The sequence below is a fragment of the Cricetulus griseus genome, chromosome X (assembly GCF_003668045.3).
Source record: "Cricetulus griseus strain 17A/GY chromosome X, alternate assembly CriGri-PICRH-1.0, whole genome shotgun sequence".
NCBI lineage: Eukaryota > Metazoa > Chordata > Mammalia > Rodentia > Cricetidae > Cricetulus > Cricetulus griseus.
In genome coordinates this window covers 36,895,328-36,914,386 of record NC_048604.1, presented here as the reverse complement: position 1 = coordinate 36,914,386, position 19,059 = coordinate 36,895,328, and the positions used below count along the sequence as shown (strand labels likewise).

The 19,059-nt window shown below is 36.2% G+C and overlaps 1 protein-coding gene across 12 annotated transcripts in view; it reads left to right on the top strand.

The window, feature by feature from the left end:
- Pak3 (p21 (RAC1) activated kinase 3) overlaps positions 1 to 19,059 on the top strand; it is a 256,170-nt gene that overhangs the window by 176,097 nt on the left and 61,014 nt on the right. For all 12 annotated transcript variants that reach the window (XM_035449835.1, XM_035449834.1, XM_035449830.1 and 9 more), the window contains 2 exons: positions 731 to 932; positions 15,957 to 16,057. In XM_035449835.1, the coding sequence (XP_035305726.1) occupies positions 758 to 932; positions 15,957 to 16,057 (276 nt within the window). In that variant the 5' untranslated portion in view covers positions 731 to 757. The remainder of the gene's footprint in view (positions 1 to 730; positions 933 to 15,956; positions 16,058 to 19,059) is intronic.

Genomic DNA, 19,059 nt, shown 5'->3' with positions numbered 1-19,059 from the left:
AACCAAAGTACCTTCCTGGGACATGAAATATGACAGAGAATAAAATTATGATGTCTCCTTGTGGAGCTAGAGCTCTGCCTTTGGTCATAATGACAGTCTGCCTGCCATTTTTAGTTGTTTGTTTGGGAAAAGATGGGCATTGTCTTCCAGGAGAGTATACACCAACTTTCCCAAAACTGTCATTTATAGAAAGTATTGTCTATTTTTAAATAATCAAAACAGCAGAAATCACTGTGCAAATCAGATACACAGAAGTAAGAAGCAGACACCAAGGCGTGCCAGTGTTAAAGCAGCTAATAAATCATGGTTGTCAATTGACAATCCATATCTAATTCTGTGTCAGTTTAAAAGACTAAAGAGTTTATGCCACTTGACCATTATGATCATCAGCATAGCATTTTTAAAGAAAAAGACTGTAAACTGTTCATTTAGAGATTGTGTATGGACAATCGAAAGTAGAATTTCACCGTGGGAAAATCATGGAAGCTTGCACATTTGTGTGTGCATATTGAAAGTCACTAATAACCACATTTACCTCAACTTTGATAAATTGTCTTGTTAGTCTTTGGAGAGGCAAATTTCTTCTCTCCAGAAGAGAAACCTCTCAAAATGCACAGGAAATCTGAGCGAATGAATGAGAGAGCAATGCTATCTATTTCCGGGATGCTCGAGTCCCCTTGTGTACCACACTTGCCTCCCTCACCTCCTCTTTGCTACTGCTTTCCTTTAGGAGCTGTGAAATCAGCTGCAACTGAAAATGTCTGACAGCTTGGAGAATGAAGAAAAACCCCCAGCTCCCCCACTGAGAATGAACAGTAACAACCGTGATTCTTCAGCACTCAACCACAGCTCCAAACCACTCCCCATGGCTCCTGAAGAGAAGAATAAGAAAGCCAGGCTTCGCTCTATCTTCCCAGGAGGAGGGGATAAAAGTAAAGTATCAGTGCCCTGGCATTCAAAAGGGGCCAGTTTATTCTTTCCTTTGCACTTTCTTTCTTGGGTAGTTGCTTCTGGAGCATTGGTTGTTCAGGGCTTGCTTGACCTTTACATCTACAACTTCAGAGGTTGCCATTTGTCAGAGGATCATGTTTGATGGACTACCTATGGGATAACGGAAAATATACATGCTGTGTTTGCTTCTCATATAAACTAGATTTATAGATTTAAATGAAGGGAAACTATAACAAGAGTATGATACTGACTGTAAAAACAACAACTTGCTTTCTGAAAATTTAGGGTAGATTTAAAACAATTCCTTCCTAACTCTAAGATGTCTATTTTTGATATTTGAGTGTATAGGTATGTTTACTTCTGTATATCTTTTCAGTAACTGAAGATTTTGAGTTAACTATACAGGAATAAGTCCAAGTTACCACAATGTTGTCTGACTGAGTCACAGGTAGGAAGGACAAGTCCTTTGTTCCCTCTATTTCTCTACCAGTTATCACCTACACGATCAGTTCCATGTGCATGAAAGTCACAATATATTATCATTTACCCATGTGACATTCATAATACAGTGTGTTGCTTAAATGGTGTATGCTACCACTTTGTGACACTTGGTTCTCTGTATGCTTTAGTAAGTAGCTTATAAGGTATTATTTGTCGTAAAGCTGAAACATGGCTCCTGCCCATGTAACTATTGAACAGGATGTCAGTAAAGTAAGCATAAGATCAATGATATTCGCCAAAAGGGAAAGAAAGTTAATGTCTTTGAAAAAGAAAAGTCATTATTAGTCTGTGTCTACTAAAAGAAGTAGTTTGGGGGTGTTTGTATACTGTTAATGAACTTACAGGTTGTATCACAAGAGCTGAAATTATTTTCAGTGACTAAGATGTTTTCCCCTCATGACCTAAAGATTGAAGAGAGGTGAAAGAATAATGAAACACCTTTCTCACAAGGGGTCTGTGACCTTACAAGGGGGGGATTCTAAAAGCATGTTTGCCAGTACTTAAGTGGACCTTGAAAACTATTTTCTGAAAGTAAAGGGTGGTGTGAGACTTGACAGTGTGTCACTAACTAGAGAACAATTCATTGGTGATAGCATTGCCGAAGATAGAATCCTTATACTACATCTGCTATATTTGCAGACAGTGGGTGAATAAAGGACAGCTCTGCACAATTCTTGGGTGCTTGGATGTGCATGCTTTTAATGTCTTTGAAAAGTCCTATTTGTCCTTTTGAAGAGCACGAGTTCAGCAAAATCGGAGAGGTTGACATTTCTGTTTCGTGTCAATAGTTCAAATGACCTCATAGTGAAACCACTGCTGTTCTCCAGAAAAGTATGCCCAAATCTTCTCAGGGGAAAAGAATCTGAGCCAAATGTTTCTTGAACTGGCATGCAAACAGAAGAGCCTGGATGACTTCGGCTCTTATTCAGAAATTGTTTGAACAGTGCTTTCTTAGAGAAATTTAAGAGTGCTTGAAAGAAAACTTTAGTTCAAAAGTCCTGTTGATTTTTAGCATCCATTTGGTGCTTAACATCCATTTGCCAATATATATGTGTTCTAGGCTAAATCTTTAATATTGGCCACATTTTGACTTTCACCTTGTTTATTAATGTATGGTCAAACCATTCAGGAAGATGTAGTAATTATATGTCATTTAACAGTTGAAAGTCTCACAAAGGTTCTGAAGATGCTAGAGTGAGGGATTCTTAAACCATTACTAATGCAGTATCCTTAATGAAAGAGGCACTAGATAGTTTGCCAAAGCCTGGTATAGTGCAACCCAGAAGATTTGACAAGAGGTAGTGAAACATCTTTCAGCACCTCCTCTTGAAGGCAGTAAAATTTTGGATCAAGAAGAGCCTATGAATGATGAACTTTTTATGTAACGAACTTTGAATATGAACTTGTTCAGACTAATATGTGATAGGATATTTTATAGGATGCTCTTCAGGGAGGTTCTTGTATGCCAGAGGTGACTATCATAAGGGACAATGAGATAATTAAGAGTTTTTGAGACTGGAAGACAAAGTTATAAGGAAGGTGAACCATTATTTTTAGAACAAGAGTAAGACATTACAAGGAAACTAATGAACATTGGAATCTTTACATATCAAAAATTACCTGTTTAAAACTTGAGATGACTTCGAAGAGTTCTATAAAGAGGTATTGTGAAGAATCACCAGAAAGTCAAACTTTTAAGCCATCAGTTACATTTACTAGAATTACCAGACATCTAACAAGCTACCTTCAGAGAAAGTTTGGATTATTTCATTGCACTTACAAAGAAGTGCTTCAAGTGTTCTTTTTTAATACTGTAATGAGAAATTAATGTGGAAAAAGTCCTAAATCACCAAGGTAGTGGTACTTAATTAAACACCCTTATTGAGTAGCTGATAAGTTGTCTGCAAAGCTGGACTAAGTTTATTAGACTCATTATCTAATTTGGTTGGGTTTCTTTCCAAAAGATATGACAAATGTCATCTTCCCAGGGGGATAAAGTCATTAAATAATGATTCTTATATTCATGCTTTTGATAGAGCTTCCAGATGGGATTTCAAGGACACTGAGAACACTTGCATCAGTGATCTGAACTAAACAGCTCACCACTGTGCATTGCTTCACTATCTCTGCTTCACTATCTCTCTCATAGTGTTCTTATCATCCCTGAAAATCATCTCAGGAATCTAAATAAACTATGTAGAACTTTCATTTTTTTATATATTAAGTGATGGAAGCAACTGTTATTCTTTTTATTTAGTCTATTATTATTATTATTGCATCCAAAATATTTATGAGATATTTGAAAAGTTCATTTGTGACCTCATTTCTAATGTCCATGTCTTTCTCTCTCCTATCACCAAAATTTCCTCAGCTAAAAAACTGACCCTTATGGGTGAGCAGAGAATATTGTTTCTTTGTCCCTGCTTCTTGATGGCCTTTTGAGTAACATCACGGTCAGTTTTGAATTAACACAAAGAGCATTGATCATGTGTCCTGGAGGCTTGGATTCATGTAGGGCTCCGACAGTGATTGTGACTTTGGGCCTGAATTTTTACCATCTGTTAAATGAGGATGGTAGGATTTGCCATGCCTTACCAAATCTTTGTGATAACCTGTCAATTGTAATTACACGAGTGCTACAAATATAAATTAACTACTGCCAGGAAATTGTGAGCTATTAGTCTGTTTGTGGCATTTAACAATTTCCTCAACTAAGAAACTAGGTTGTTGAATTTATACCTTTTTAAAGCAGCTTTTGCCATGAGTGGAGTCTATATAGAATCTATACAGAACACTTTAAAAGAAAAGAAAAATTTCTTATTCTTGTATACTGAAAAGGTAACTGAGGTAATACTTTCCCTCATAGACACTCTTTTCCCCATCATATCATAAAATTATTCATCAATGTCATCTTGTAAAATAATAATAAGCATTTAGAAAATGAATAATCATTCATAATCACAAATCCCAGAAATTATGTTAACATGTTGGTGGATTTCTTTCCAGATTCTTTGTGTGTGTGTGTGTGTGTGTGTGTGTGTGTGTGTGTATTACTTGTTTATATTTTTCTGTAGTTAATATAATACTGTATAAAGCTTTGTATGCTGCTTTTTTACTTACCATTTTCCCAAAGAATATTCACCTCCATTTAAAAGTCTTTATACATATAATTTTAATAGCATATAATATGTCAATGCATGATGATATCATGCTTAATTTAACCATTTCTCCTTTTTTTTCTTTTTGGATATCTGGGATATTCCTTAATTTTTTCCATTATAAATAACATTTGCATCACTACTTAATTGAAATTAGTTGATTTGGTTGCCATCTTGGGAAATTTGAAATTTGAAAATTTCTGTTTGTATAGAGAACATCTGTTGGTTGGTTGTTTTTTAAACAGTCTCTTTAATAGCTATATTTCATTGACCAAATGGAACAAGAGATGTGTAGAAGAAAACTATGGTGTAGATTTTATTTCAAGGTTGAGGACCTGTTGTTGCTGGAAACTGTTCTAGGAACTGGGTCTTGGTGTTAAGACGATGTAGGAGGCACAGTTTGGCACCATTGTATGATATTCTACTATAGCAAATTTGAAGGATGTAGACCAGGAAAAGGTTATAGTAGATAAGTGGTTTGGTTTTATTTTCTATGCATGGGGGTGGGGGAACAGATTATGTTTTTCTCTCGTTGACTCCTAGAAAGCTTGGAGCCAAATGTGTGGTTCATGCATAGCAGGTATAATGAGATGTCTTGGTATGAATACGAACTTTGTATCCACTGTGTTCCAGGCTTCATTTTATGCTCTTAACTCTATTTTTGTTTTCCCCCCTTTACATCCTTATCTGTTATGAGTATGTGGTTTCATCTTGCATTTTCTGTATTCTTGTGTGTCAGCTGGCATTCATTTTGGAATAAGGTAGTGAATGAGTAAATGGATGAATAAATAAATTCATTAAGGAATACATAATTATAAATAAACCTGTAAGGAGAAAGCAAATATATGCAGCAATGACATAGTGCTCCCAAAAGAAATCCATTTTAAGGAGTGAAAGCTGGAAGAAGATATCATAAAGAAGCAAGTGAGGCTGCACTTGGAGTTTACCTATTCTGTGTGCCATCTGTTTCTCATGTACTGCTGTGTTTTATGTCTTGTACTGCTCTTGAGTCTTAGGTATGTTTTGGAGGATGTGTAGTGCTGTATGATGGGTTGTGTCTTTAGAGAACACAGTTCATATGTATTTTGTTCATGTGGAAATCTGGAGAGATTTGTGACTTAGTGATCTAGGGATTGATGTGATAGCCCCTTTGCTTGGAGGGGTTGGAGGAAATGGTTGGGTAGAAATAAAATAGTGACATATAGAAAATGATAACTCATTTACTGACTGCTTACCGGGTGCCAGTCTGTGATTCAGGCCCATGCATATGCATTCCTTGTTCTAGCCCCCTTTTGCTGCCATAACACTATAACACTATAAGCTTAAAGCATTTAAATACACTGTTGAGGACCACATAGCAAAGAATGGAAGCCAAAAACAGTTCTTATTATACTTCATTAACCTTCCTTACAATGGAACAAAGAGACTGAGTTGTAATCTGTGCTGTTCTCTTCAGAAGTCCATGGTGGCATTCATTTTTATTAAGAAGTTTCAGTGTGCTTTAAAATGTTTATGAATCTCAGGAAAAGTTAGCTTTCAATTGCCATGCAGCAGATAATAGTTCCATGATATTCCTGACAACTAGAGATGTGCTAACATCTGATTTGGGTGTTTTGTGAGTTAGGTTATCATTTGCTATGTGTATTTCACAGGCTTCCAAATGGCTTGCTTTAGAGAAGCGAGGCTTTGACTTGATATATCAGTGTATGTGAATGAGTTATTCAAGTGCTACATAGTACTTGTTACTGTATTGAAAATGTGTTGCTATTCTAATCCATGGAATACGCTGTCTTCTCTATACCCTACGCAGCCTGGAGCATTGTGGTGCAACAAGAAAGTGCTCAGCTATCCTTAACAGTCTTGTTAATCAAATGTTTTGGTTAATTCACATTACTACTATCCATCTAATACCCAATAAAATATACTTAGTGTGGTAACAGTATGCGATCTTTCTTTGGTAAAGCTAAAGGCCCTTGGACTTATTTCACCAATAATATGTAGGAGTGGCAATTAGTGGAGAGGTACGGCTTGCTATCAGAAATCCAGGTGGCAGAGACTGATGCTCTCAGAATAGTGTTTGCATTCCTATTGATTCTCTAAAAATAGCCATATAGTTCCATGGGGAGTCCTGTTCGTAGATCACTGGCCTGCCCTTTGAGAAACCTGAAGGGTGTAGTTTTTTTCTTGCCCTCTGAGATTAGTGCTATGTCCCATGAAGAGAGTCTCTTATCTACTCCTAAACTCTGGAAGTCCTTTCTTTTTTTCTTTTCTTTTCTTTCTTTCTTTTTTTTTTTTTTTTTTTTGGTTTTTCGAGACAGGGTTTCTCTGTGGAGCTTTGGAGCCTATCCTGGCACTCGCTCTGGAGACCAGGCTGGCCTCGAATTCACAGAGATCTGTCTGCCTCTGCCTCCTGAGTGCTGGGATTAAAGGCGTGTGCCACCAACGCCTGGCCTGGAAGTCCTTTCCTGAAATGGAAAGAAGGTGGAACAAGGATGCACTCTCCTTATCTACTGAAGCCTGTGTTCTCACTTCAAGGCTAATAAACAGGAAAAGTTCACAAAAATATGGTTGCCCTCTAAAACCACCAGACAGTCAAATTGAAGATAGGTATGAAATACAGGATTGGGAGGTGTATACAATTTAGTAAGAAGACGTGATATTTGAGAGGAAAGGATAAAAGGAAGAACGTGGGATAGGTAGGAAGAGAGGGAAAGATAGAAAAGTGTTGTGTCAAACACTAAAATGAAGTATAGAAGGATACAAAAGTTGCTATTAGTCAAGGGTTATGAAGGTTCTTTCTTAAAGCAAATGAGGTGTGTTCCCCCTTCAGACCTGTACCTTACATAATTGTCCACTTGGACAGGAGTGTCTCCCTAATTCACTGCCTCATTTTTGCCTTATGTTTTTCAAATATTACCCATTGAAACTGGTGCATCTTTGAACTGAATATAAAAGAGAATGGAACAAGTACACATTGCCTAGCAAGAGATGAAAGGCAACTTCCTAATTATTTCCCATAAAGATAAATATTTTTGAGTATTTTGGAAGATGAAAACAGAGAAAGTTATGAATGTCTACATGTGTCAAAGGGACTGACTACATGCCTCACATGGGACTGTCATTTCCTTGTCTTCATCTGATCATCTCCATGTAGCATCCAGCTCATGATTTAAGCTTCTAGCTACCCTTGCAGAATCAGATACAACTTTGTGGTTTTATCTGTACATACTGTCTTTATAATCATCAAAGACCAGGCAGAAGGAAATAAAGAAAATTCAAATAGGCTAATTAGATACTATGAATTACTTTAGCAAGTTCCCACAGGGCAGGAGAATGGACATTTCACACTGTACCTTCCTAACTACATACTGTTTAAAGTCATGTTCCTCAACCCTCCTGTGATGGCAGTGAGGCTTTTCTGGAAGCTACTTTATATAAGAAGCCATTTCAGAAACATTAAATGACTCCCACAAAGTTGACCCACTACTTAAAGTTTGACAGACCTAGCACCAAAACCCACAAGCCTTAGATTAATGATTACTTGCCCAAACAAATGTAGGTAATTAAACTTGTTTTGAAAATATGCTTTACCCAGTGGAATATGCAAAAGTGGATTTAAAAAAAAAGAAATAAAAGGAGAAACCTAGGTGAATTAGCAATGATGACCTTGGACATTTCTTTGCTAGTAAGTTTTTCTTCCCCTTGGCCCACCTTACTAGCGAGAAGCATCTAGATTTTGTTTGTTTGAAAGTATCATTTTTATGTTCTTTTGAAGACTTTAAAACTATTTCTTATTACAGTAGTAATGTTTGATGCTCATAAATTAGAATATTAGTTAAATTTATTAAAATAGAACAGAAGGAATGCCCATTGTTTCTTCTCTTACACTCATTCTAAGCTATCCCTCTTCCTCACTTGATGAGAACCTTGCTTTTTTTTTCTTTTTTCTTTTTTTTTTTACAATTTCCACATGATTTTATTAAAAGAGAAGTTCCCTCTAGCAGGGTGAAATGAGGATATAAGGATGAGCCATCCTAGACCAGATAGGTAAGGTGCTGGCTACACTTGGACTAGAAGAACAAAATAAGAAGTATCCTGGGTCCTGGAAGAGGAGCTTTACAATTTTACATCTTGGTTTGAGACACACAAAGAGGCCTTCTCCTGTAGAGACATTAGAACCTTGCTTTTATACTTCAAATCAGTGAGGAACTTATCCAAGATTCTAGGTCTAAGCAAGAAATGGTTCTGTGGAAACATTTTAATTTTTAACTTTTTTTTTAACCTGCCCTTCACTATCAGTTTCTTCAAATATTTGAGACAAAAGTAAAGTGGTGTTTTATGCCTGGTTTTCCATTGCCATTGCCTCATAGTATTTAAAATATTTTCAATGGTTAAAAAAAATAAAATTCCAGGCTCCCACATGAGAAAACTAGACAATTAGGAAAGGTTTACATGTCACAAATTTAGGAGGTAAGAAATACCTGTGGGTCCCCTCCAAAGAGAATATTTGTATATAGAACAGGTGTGTTAGGGAATAGACCCTTGGCAGAAATCAGTCGCTCTGCGACTATTGCTTTCACAAAGATTGCCTGCTTTTTTGACACCACCTACCTGTAGGGCTATTGTTGCCCTAGGAATAACTATTCTGGGATCCTCACACTTAATCAAGTACAAAAGGGCTTCAGAAAGCTGTCTACTTGAGAGTGATAGCACCGTGCACACTGTGCTGTGTGATTGTGAATCCGAGAATGGGACAAAATGTTAGTAAAATGGAATAAAAAAGCAATAATCCCATATTTAATTCACAACCCTGGTAGTTAACTAAATACTAAAGTATTTGAAACCTCATAAACCACAAGGCAGTATTTTATAGACAATCCACAAATCACAGAAAGCATCTCTCATGTAGATCAAGAATGAGCAGCCCACTAAGGGTTGCCTGGTAGGAAAAATAAATGTTATCATCCATAGAATGTGTATAACACTTTAAGAATAATTATTATGTCTCTCCATCATGGCTTTTCCAGAATAAAAGTGGGGATATTGCAAAAAAAAGTAGGGATATTATAAAATAGGCTTCTTTGTATGGTGGGTCTCTGACGGAGTCATGCCCACTTCCCATGCTGAAAGTGGCTCTGCCTCATGAACAAGTTATTTGGCTTCACTAATACACACCAGAAGAGATAAGGAGGGATTCTACTGTCAAGCCAGGGATTGTAGGATAAAGTCATTTCCCAGCAAAGTTCCAATCCACAGGAATGCCAATTAAAGTGGCCTAATAAATTGCTTTATTTGATCTCTGTTATTTTAATCAGAGCATGAGGCCAATCCACAGATCTGAGTTGTATTCTGACTTTGAGAACAAATGTAATCTGTTGTGTCAGTTCAGAAATAGGGAGAATGTAGAGCTGGTTTGAACTGCTTGTGCCTTTCACCCAGAAAATAGTTGTGCTCCTTATCCCCAGGTAATTTTTCCAATTGCAAAACTAATACATGTATGAATGTATATACAGTTTAAAGGAAACGGAGGGAGAGAGGGAAATGCCCAGTAATAGACCTTAGAACCAAAGATGAAGAAATATGTGGGTCCTTTCATTTCTCTACTGCACACCCACTGTTCCTTCTCAGTCTGAGTGAAGCCTGGTGCTACCAGGGTATCTGAACAGCACAGAGCTACCTTATCTTCAGAAAAACTTCATTATCTCATCCACATGCTCACAGACCTTTCTCACACATTCTTTACCATTATCGCCACATTCATCCGTCATTCTTGATTTTCAAGACCATTCCCTCTGTGTTTACTGTTGATTTCTCATTTACATCTGTTTGCTATACACATTCTTACCTTTTGCTTCTGCTGAGTTTCCTACTTCCTGTACCTCATAGACTGTTTATCTATCTGGTATATGTGGAGCATTTCTTGGGTCCTACCTCTAGTATACACAGACTGTCCACCACATATATCTATATTTTCCTTGTGGTGTACATTTATACTAGAACATTTATTCTCTATTATTCCAATGTACTTTCTAGTATTCTCTAGTCTGGTAATATTGTTCCTTTTTTTGTTAAGATCATTCTCCCAGTTAATTTGCAAGTTTAGAGTATTTCTTAATCCTTAATGAATCATCTAGCACAAGCTATCCCTGCATTGATCCCTAATTTAATGCATACTTCCTAACTGACCTGATTCAAAGAAAATGAAAAGAACCTGAGAGTTATTCCATATTACCAGAATAATGAAATGCTTACCTCAGAGAACTATCCAATCTATTTGTTTACTGTTCTTGGAAAAATTATTTCTGTATTTTGTGCTTACATTATGTTTTAGTCTTTCTTCATTAATGCAGCTTTAAGTGTTGCCTTTCAAATTATGCTACATATACTGGAACAGGTTGCATATTTTCCATTGTTTCTAACATGATTTTTGTATGTGTACTTTTAGGATAAATTTATATAGAGAAACTTTCTTTATGTCTGCCGTCTACCATTCCTTTTATTTACCTGCATGATCTATTTTCAAGGAGTTAGAGTACTCTAAAAAGTAATTCTGGAAGTAACCTTATGACAGCTAATGAGAAGCAAAAACATAACTCTCTGGAATTTTAGGGGAAGATGACAAGTGGACCTCCTAAAAGAAGTAAGACTCATGTGACATTTTCTAAAACAAATTACACTACGTAAACAGCATTATTGAGGGATTTCACCTGAAGATGACCAGTTGTTACTCTGTACCATGAATTCTGCCCAACTATGTTGACCCTGTATGCCTTTGACACCAAAGTGACATCTGACTAGAGGTGTGCCTGAATGAATATGGAGTTATTTCCTCCAATGGGGAAACATCACTGACACCATCAACAAATTCAACAACAAAAATAACTCTAGAATGTAACCTTCACTTCCCTGGCCTTCTTAGTAGACTTAGGACATTGTTTCCTCACCCATAAACAAACAGCAAATAATCGTGGCCTGACTCCATAATAGGGTCATTTCATGTAATGAAGGCCATCTATCCATTCATTCATTTGTTCACTCATTTTATTTGTTATAAAACATTGATTTTTTGTAGTTTTCTGGGGGCAAAGAAGGTCTAAATCCCAATCTCTGCCTCTAAGAAACTCATGGCTCCATAAGAGGCAAGTTAGTCAATGAGAATTTACTATGGTGAGTAGAAACAGAAGCATGTACTAGAAAGGGAAATATGTTAAAGACTGAAGAGGAAAGCATTTAGGGAAGGCTTCCTTAATGAGATGAGCACTAAACTGAGGTGAAGCTTAAGATGGAAATTATATAAAGTATATGAAGAGTATAGCTAGCCACATATGGAGTGAGTGACATTTCTAGTACCAAAAGCAGCGTTACAAAATTAGTAGGCACCAAGCACTGCTTCTTGACTTTTCATGCATATAACTACAAGAAGTTCAGACTAGCTAGTATGAAGGATGAGAGAGGGAGGGATGGGGTTACAAACCTATGGAGAAACAATGCAGATAAGAAATGACTAACTTAGCACCAGTATCATTAGAAATAAGCTAAGAAATACAGATGCAGTATTTAGAAAGGAGAACTAAGAGAAGTGGAGAACGACTCAGGTTACAAGAAGAGGAGCTGGAGAATGGTGAGGTAGGAAACCAAGGAAATATAGTTTCATGTTGGCTCAGAAATATTTGCCATAAGGAGCCAGGGAGGCAAGCAACCTGAGATGTCCAATAGCCAGTTATCTACACTGGGGTTGGGATTATGGTCAGGTAAAGCTGAAAGCACCTATAGAGTGTGGATAGTCTAGATGCTGAAATAAAGAATGCATGTTGAAGAGATTACTCAAGGGAGAGTGTGTTGATGAGGTGACCTAATTAACCAACAGGAAACAACTCTTAGTAAGTCTCAAAAGGAAAGACCAGAAATACAGAAGTGGATTCTAGGAAAGAACTACGTAGAGGAGTTTCAAGATGTATTAGATCACTGATGTTGGCTCTTATTGAGAAGACAGAGAGTGGTTTAAGGGCTGAAAAGTGGCACTTGGGGAAGAAAGAGATTAATGCATGTCTTGAGGGAAATATTACAGTTGTTGGGGAAGTGAGAGATAAAGTATAAATTGATTTTTGTAGAAATTTAACCCACATAAGGAAGAGGTGAGTGATTACAGCAGTGAGTCATGGATATGAGGAGAATGAAGCACATTTTTCTTGAATGGAGAGAGAGATCTCAGCATGTCTTTTAAGCCTAAATGAAAGTTCCAGTAGAGAGTGAAACAATAAAAAGGAAGAAGGAAAAGAATCTTTTAAGAATCGATAGTGTGCTAACTAGGTGTGTGACCTTAATAATAAAAGAATCCACATTGCCATGTAATCCTTCCAGCTAGCAATACTCAGCAACATTAGTATAGAAGTAGACGGATTTGGGGGTTGCATTATGTCAGGTGGAGCGTTGTCTGACAATTGCTAGAGGAATTCATGGAGTGAGAGTTCCTAGGACTGTAGAGTAGGAGCTATTTACACGACATACCATAGAATGTAGGCCAGGGAGATGTTCAAATTGCTTTAAAATAGAATGAGCCAGTTAATGGAGATTTTGTTGATATCAGTGTAGAAATGACATAGGAGTAAGGACTTGTGAGAATTAGAAGGTTAAAAGGATAGGAGTCTGGATTTAGAGCATGAGAAAACAGGACTGAATATTTCAGAGAAAAGCTCATTCTGGATAATGAAAGCACCTGAAGTACTTGGGGTTCTCAATCCTAGTTATACATTGACTCTGGGGTTTGCAAAATCATTTGTCCAGGTATTACCTCCAGAAAACCTGAGAGTCAGTTCTAAGTAGGCATCAGACATTGAAATTTTATGATTTTCCATGGTATTCTGGTGAAGCCTGATTGAGAACCATTCCTTTAAAAGATGAAGGAGGGAGTGGATTGAAAAAATGAAAGGGTAATAACACTGATCAGATCTGAGGAAGGTTAAGGATCCCCCTAAGGAAAAGGCATGAAGAAGTTACCCACTTTTTTTGTTTCAGGATAATTCTAGTGTAGAAATTAGAAAGGAAGACTGAAAGCCAAGGTCTTCAAAGGACCCAGAGGCATGAATAGGAAGGAGAAAGTGGCAATCACCTCTAAAGGAGAGTAACTTGTAGGCAAGTGCAGAAAAGCTGACCTCAAATAAACAACTTGAAATAAACTGTTTGGAATAAATCGGAATAAAGTATAACTTCCTCATTCTGGCAGGTAGAAAGAACTGGGATAAAGAAGAAGAAACAGCTTCCACTAGGATATCTGAGGATGCACACACCATCATCAGATAATTTGCAATCCATACATCTAGGGTAGGGCTAAAGCACCTCATTTTTAATATGCATCCCTCATAACAATGATTTACAGAGAAACTTAAGAACCTGTAGCAAGAAATGATTAGAGCATTTAATGAATAGGTGTAAAGTAAAAGAGGTTTTCCCCCTTTAATCATATGAGCTTTAGCTCCAGAAAGAATACAGAATACTAAGATCGGGTATACAAAGGAGTCAGAGCAGAGAAAATTGGAAGCAATGGGCTAGGAGGGAAATACTGATGCCTTGGACAAACATAGTGACTTCTGAAAATAAAAGAAAATAGATTCAAGAAATTTCAGAAGCTAGACAAATCATGTAGAAATAGAGTTAAAATCTAAGATGACTCCCAAATTGTTGGTTTTGTTATCTGGGCCATGTAAGATTACTTATTAGTTTAGTGGGAACATTATGATCTGAATATACAGTTTCTTTTTATTTTAATTTTTCTTTTATTGAAAATTCATTTTTATACAATGTATTATGACTATGGTTTCTCTTCCTCCTCTCAGTTCTTTCCTGCTCCCCCAACCTGGATCTGCCCATTTTCTGTCTCTCTTAAAAAACAAACAGCTATGTAAGGAATAACAATAAAGTAAAATAAGCTAAGATAAATATAAAACAAATCATAATATGATGTATTTCTTAATTTTGTATATTTTAGAATAATTTCTTTCAATAATCTATTGGTAATGGATAGTATAACCTCTTATTTGCTCCATTTCTCCCCAAAGAGGTGTCTAAGACCATGCTCCTCCTTTAATCTTAGTGGATAGCAGTATTACTTCCCTGAGATAGGAAATCAGGGGAGGAACAAGTTTGTGTTTCTTGCTTTTTGCACTTCACCTCAAAAGAAGGCAAAAGACTGGCTATCAAGCAACTTTCTAGAGTTTGAGTAAAGTCTATACAGAGATTTTCTTCTTTGGATTTAAATCTAAGACAGTATGTCATAAATGTGCAGCCAGTAGAGAAGCGAGGACAATATTTACTGGCAAAGAAGCCATAGATGAAGGTTGATATAAAAATATAGGAGCATAAACTGGAATCTAGGTAGATTATGAACTTCTGCAAGTAAATGCAAAATTGTGTATATAGCTTTACTACATTTTGATTGGTAGATGTTCTATAATTTCTTCAGATTTTTCAAGTGGAACTTAGGGTATAGAGGATATCAAGAGTTGGTTTCTATGACATAAATGAAGCTACTTCAACAGGCTTCTGCATCCAAGTGGGACACTTCCAAAATACTGAGGAGCCTTGATAAACTATGACTTGTGTATTTATAATTTTCTATTCTTTTTTGCTTATATATAAAAGTCTTTTTTTCAAAGTGTGTAAAGCATTTGATAATATAAAAGCTTCATCCACCTCTGTCTGCCAGATTAGGGAATTGCTTGACATAGGTTTGTGTCTAAGAGTGAGGTCGGTCTAGGAGAAGAGACTTTGTATAAAGAAAAACTGCAGAAGGGCAAAGACTGCACTAGGGAAGATAAACCAACAAACACAACAATACTCAAATAAATAATGGTTATTGTGTGAAGAAGAAAATCAGACAACATTGTCAAGGAAATGAAGAGGAACATGGTTAGCCATATCCAGGAATGATGGTCAGTCAGAAAAGAGGAAAATGAAGAAAAAGTTCACAGGAGTTATTTCAGTGAGACAAGGGCAAGGGGAAACTGTCCCATTTGCTCCTCTGAAGAAGTAAAAGTCATAGTTGACCAAGTATAAATAGCCACTATGGTATGCAAACCTGCAGAGTAATTTGTACTAACAACTGAGAGGTCTCAAGTCACTTTTGAGCAAGGATATTATCATTACTATAAGCAATGACGTCTTCACTGAGGTTAAGTTACACAGCATGTATGTTCTTGAAAATACTGAATCTTAATTTTTTCACCCTCCTGCCCTGAATCTTAAACCAGTCAGCTGTCTCTATTTTATGATTGTTTTGATGAGCCTACTTATACTTATATAAGCCAAAACTATACCTCAAATAAATACATGTTAACATTTTGTCTTTAGCCAATAAGAAGAAAGAGAAAGAACGCCCAGAGATCTCTCTTCCTTCAGACTTTGAACATACGATTCATGTGGGGTTTGATGCAGTCACCGGGGAATTCACTGTAAGTAAGCTCCTTATTTTGCTTTGTAAGCCATGAGAAAAACCTATTTCCTTTACGAAAATAGGTTTCAAGTAAGAATTGCCGTATTCCAAAATGTTAGACTGGAGATGGACTTTTCCTGGATAATCATACATAGAAAGTGGGAAATAATATTGACAAAATTATTCTGTCCATCTTTTAAAAAGTGTCTGATCACCCTGTGATTTTCAACTTACTTGAAAATATTTGCCAAGACACAGGAAATGTTGCTATAGTAAGAGACCCTGCCTGAGCCTGTTCGTTAATCATGTATAGCTAATCAAATAATAATTTATGCAGCTTGGCCAATGAAGGCAGTTCATCTGAATAATTCAGGCTTTATGGTGGGTCCTGAATTACACAGTTCGGCTAACTACACTACCAAAAGTCTCTGTAAAACTTGCCTCTTCACACCTTTTACTTTAAGAACATAGATTATTTTTAAGGTTATTAATAGGTATATTTTGTAGACATTCAAAACCACAAGCCCCATGTTTCAGGAAGAAATATTAATAATTGTATATCACATATGCACTAGTAGTTAGTTATATTATTTCATATTCATTATGTATGAATCATCTATAAAAATTTCCACATGAATTACCTGGATATGACATAGGTCTAGATGTATTCCCTTTTTGGATAATTACAATGCTCATGTATAACAAACTCTCAGTTATATGCCAAATCATTCCTCTAAAGAAATTATATGGTACCCCTTCATTAGATGGGTGAGGAGAGAAATGTTGCCAGAAATATGACCCAATATTTCAGCTAATTTTTCTACACTAGTAAGGAACTCAATCAATATGTGCATTCTGAAACAATAAAAGAGCTTCAAATGAATTTAGAAAATTAAAACTTCGATAAAATTGTAATAATGTTTGTTTGGCTAAATACAAAAATATACACATTGAAGAGTCAAATTCCCCAACTTATAGCATAATGGTCAATGAATGGTCTGTGTCATATGGTTAAGGAGGGGGAAAGAAGCAAGTCAATTTGATTTGGAGAACTAAACTATATTGCTTTATTGACAGCCAAATTACTTTATTTGTTCAATTCTGGAATTAGTAGTGCAAGAATGAAATAGAAACAGAGGAAATATCTTGACTTCATACATTGGTGCAGCCTGATTATTTCTATGTTCTCAGTAGAAAGCAGAAAAATGCACAGAACTAACATGACTGCTGATACTGAGATAGTTACTTTTTAAAACTGAGACAGATACAATTTAATGCATTGTGTTATTTTAATCAAAGACAGTACTTAAGTGCCATTTAGTTTGAGCCCAGCTTTTATTTCATTGGCTACATTTCAAAACTAAAAACTAATTATCAACACTGTCACCGCCATCTTTGTCACTTGAATAAAAGTTGTTCTTATAATCCGACCATTGAGTGTTTAAAAGCATCCAAAGAGTCTCTAACTAATTTTCTGATATTTGAAACAGGAAAAACCCTCAACTTTATAGTTTTGTCTAATAATTTTTCTCTTTTATTTTAAGTGCTTCATTTTTTCTCTCCCTCTATGCTTCTCTTCTTTTGAAACTTCTCTGAGTTTTGTTCCTCTTATTCCATGTTTTCTTGTTCTTCTTTTTGGGTTCTATTCTGAATATTTTCTCATTTAGCATTCTGGTTCACTTCCACATTTTTATTTCTTTCTGCCTGTTTGACATCTTTTGCCATGGTTTCCCCATCTTTAGTCCTTTCTTTAGTCTTTCTGGGTTCTGAATGGAAATAAAGGTAAACTGAATCACCACCATCTTGCTGACTGCAGCATCAGCCATTTCTGTTGTGGTCTGAATTAGAACCCAGTGGACCAAATCCAAGAGGAGTGAGGTGGAATATATGATAAACAGCCTTTCTAGCCCTAATGCAACCCAACCAAACAACATCCGCTTATAAAATTCATTTGAAATGGAATAGCTGTTTAAGTCAACTAATAGAAATTTATTGACCTTGTAGACTGATACATAGCAAATTTGGTAATTTGAAGTACTTTGTTTTCATCTTGATGATCTTGCAGCTACTTGTACATACATTTTTAAATGATCATAAATTTTTACCTTCTTTATTATCTTAACCTATGATTTACAATTAATATGCTAGTACATTTAACTTTTAAACCACCAAAGTTAATAAGTCTTTAAAACTTCTATTGGTAGGATTTAGAATTGGGTCTTAATTGCCATCAGTACCATTAGTCAATTTGTCTGTTGGGGGAAATCAGATTGTGAAATTTGATTATTGTGGTTGTAGATGTTGAATTTGAGCAATTTGCTGAACTGTAGATCAGTTGTTTTACAAGTGCCTGCTCTTTTGAATAATTGAACACTAGTTTGATATGTTGCTTGGTGATTACCCTAATGGCTAATTGGCTCATATAACTTTGTATACCTGGGCATGTACTTGGACCCTAAAGCTAAAATTAGGATGGGAGGTGAGATTTGGGTTATTAAATTATTACAAGTCCTTACCCATTATATTGCCATTTTTGTCCCAAATACTTCAGAACTCCCCTTTCCAGACCTCTAGACCTGTGACGGTCGCTTCAAGTCAATCAGAGGGAAAAATGGTATGAGTGATATAAATTATCATTTCTTATGATAAGATAAATGCTTGGCCTGTTATATCATGCTGCCATTCTCCTGGGCTACACTGGACACTCCCAGCTTGATGTACAACTACTTGTTATTTTATATATGCAGGCACCGACATGTGCTCCTGCTTCTGATGCTCAGACTCTTAGGTCTCCATTAGTTGTTGAACTTTTAAGATTAGTTCCTCAATTTGGAGTAATGAGATGACTCTCTGATTATGTGCCATTGTGGCTTATGCTCAAATTACAGTAATCAGGTCTCATTGATGAACTGGTTTGTCTCATCTTAGAAAAGAGAAAATATGTCAGCAGTGTAGTCATGTGGTAAGTAGAGTTATCTGGAGGAACTTCTTCAATTGACAGCATTTTTTCTGCTGTCTAGT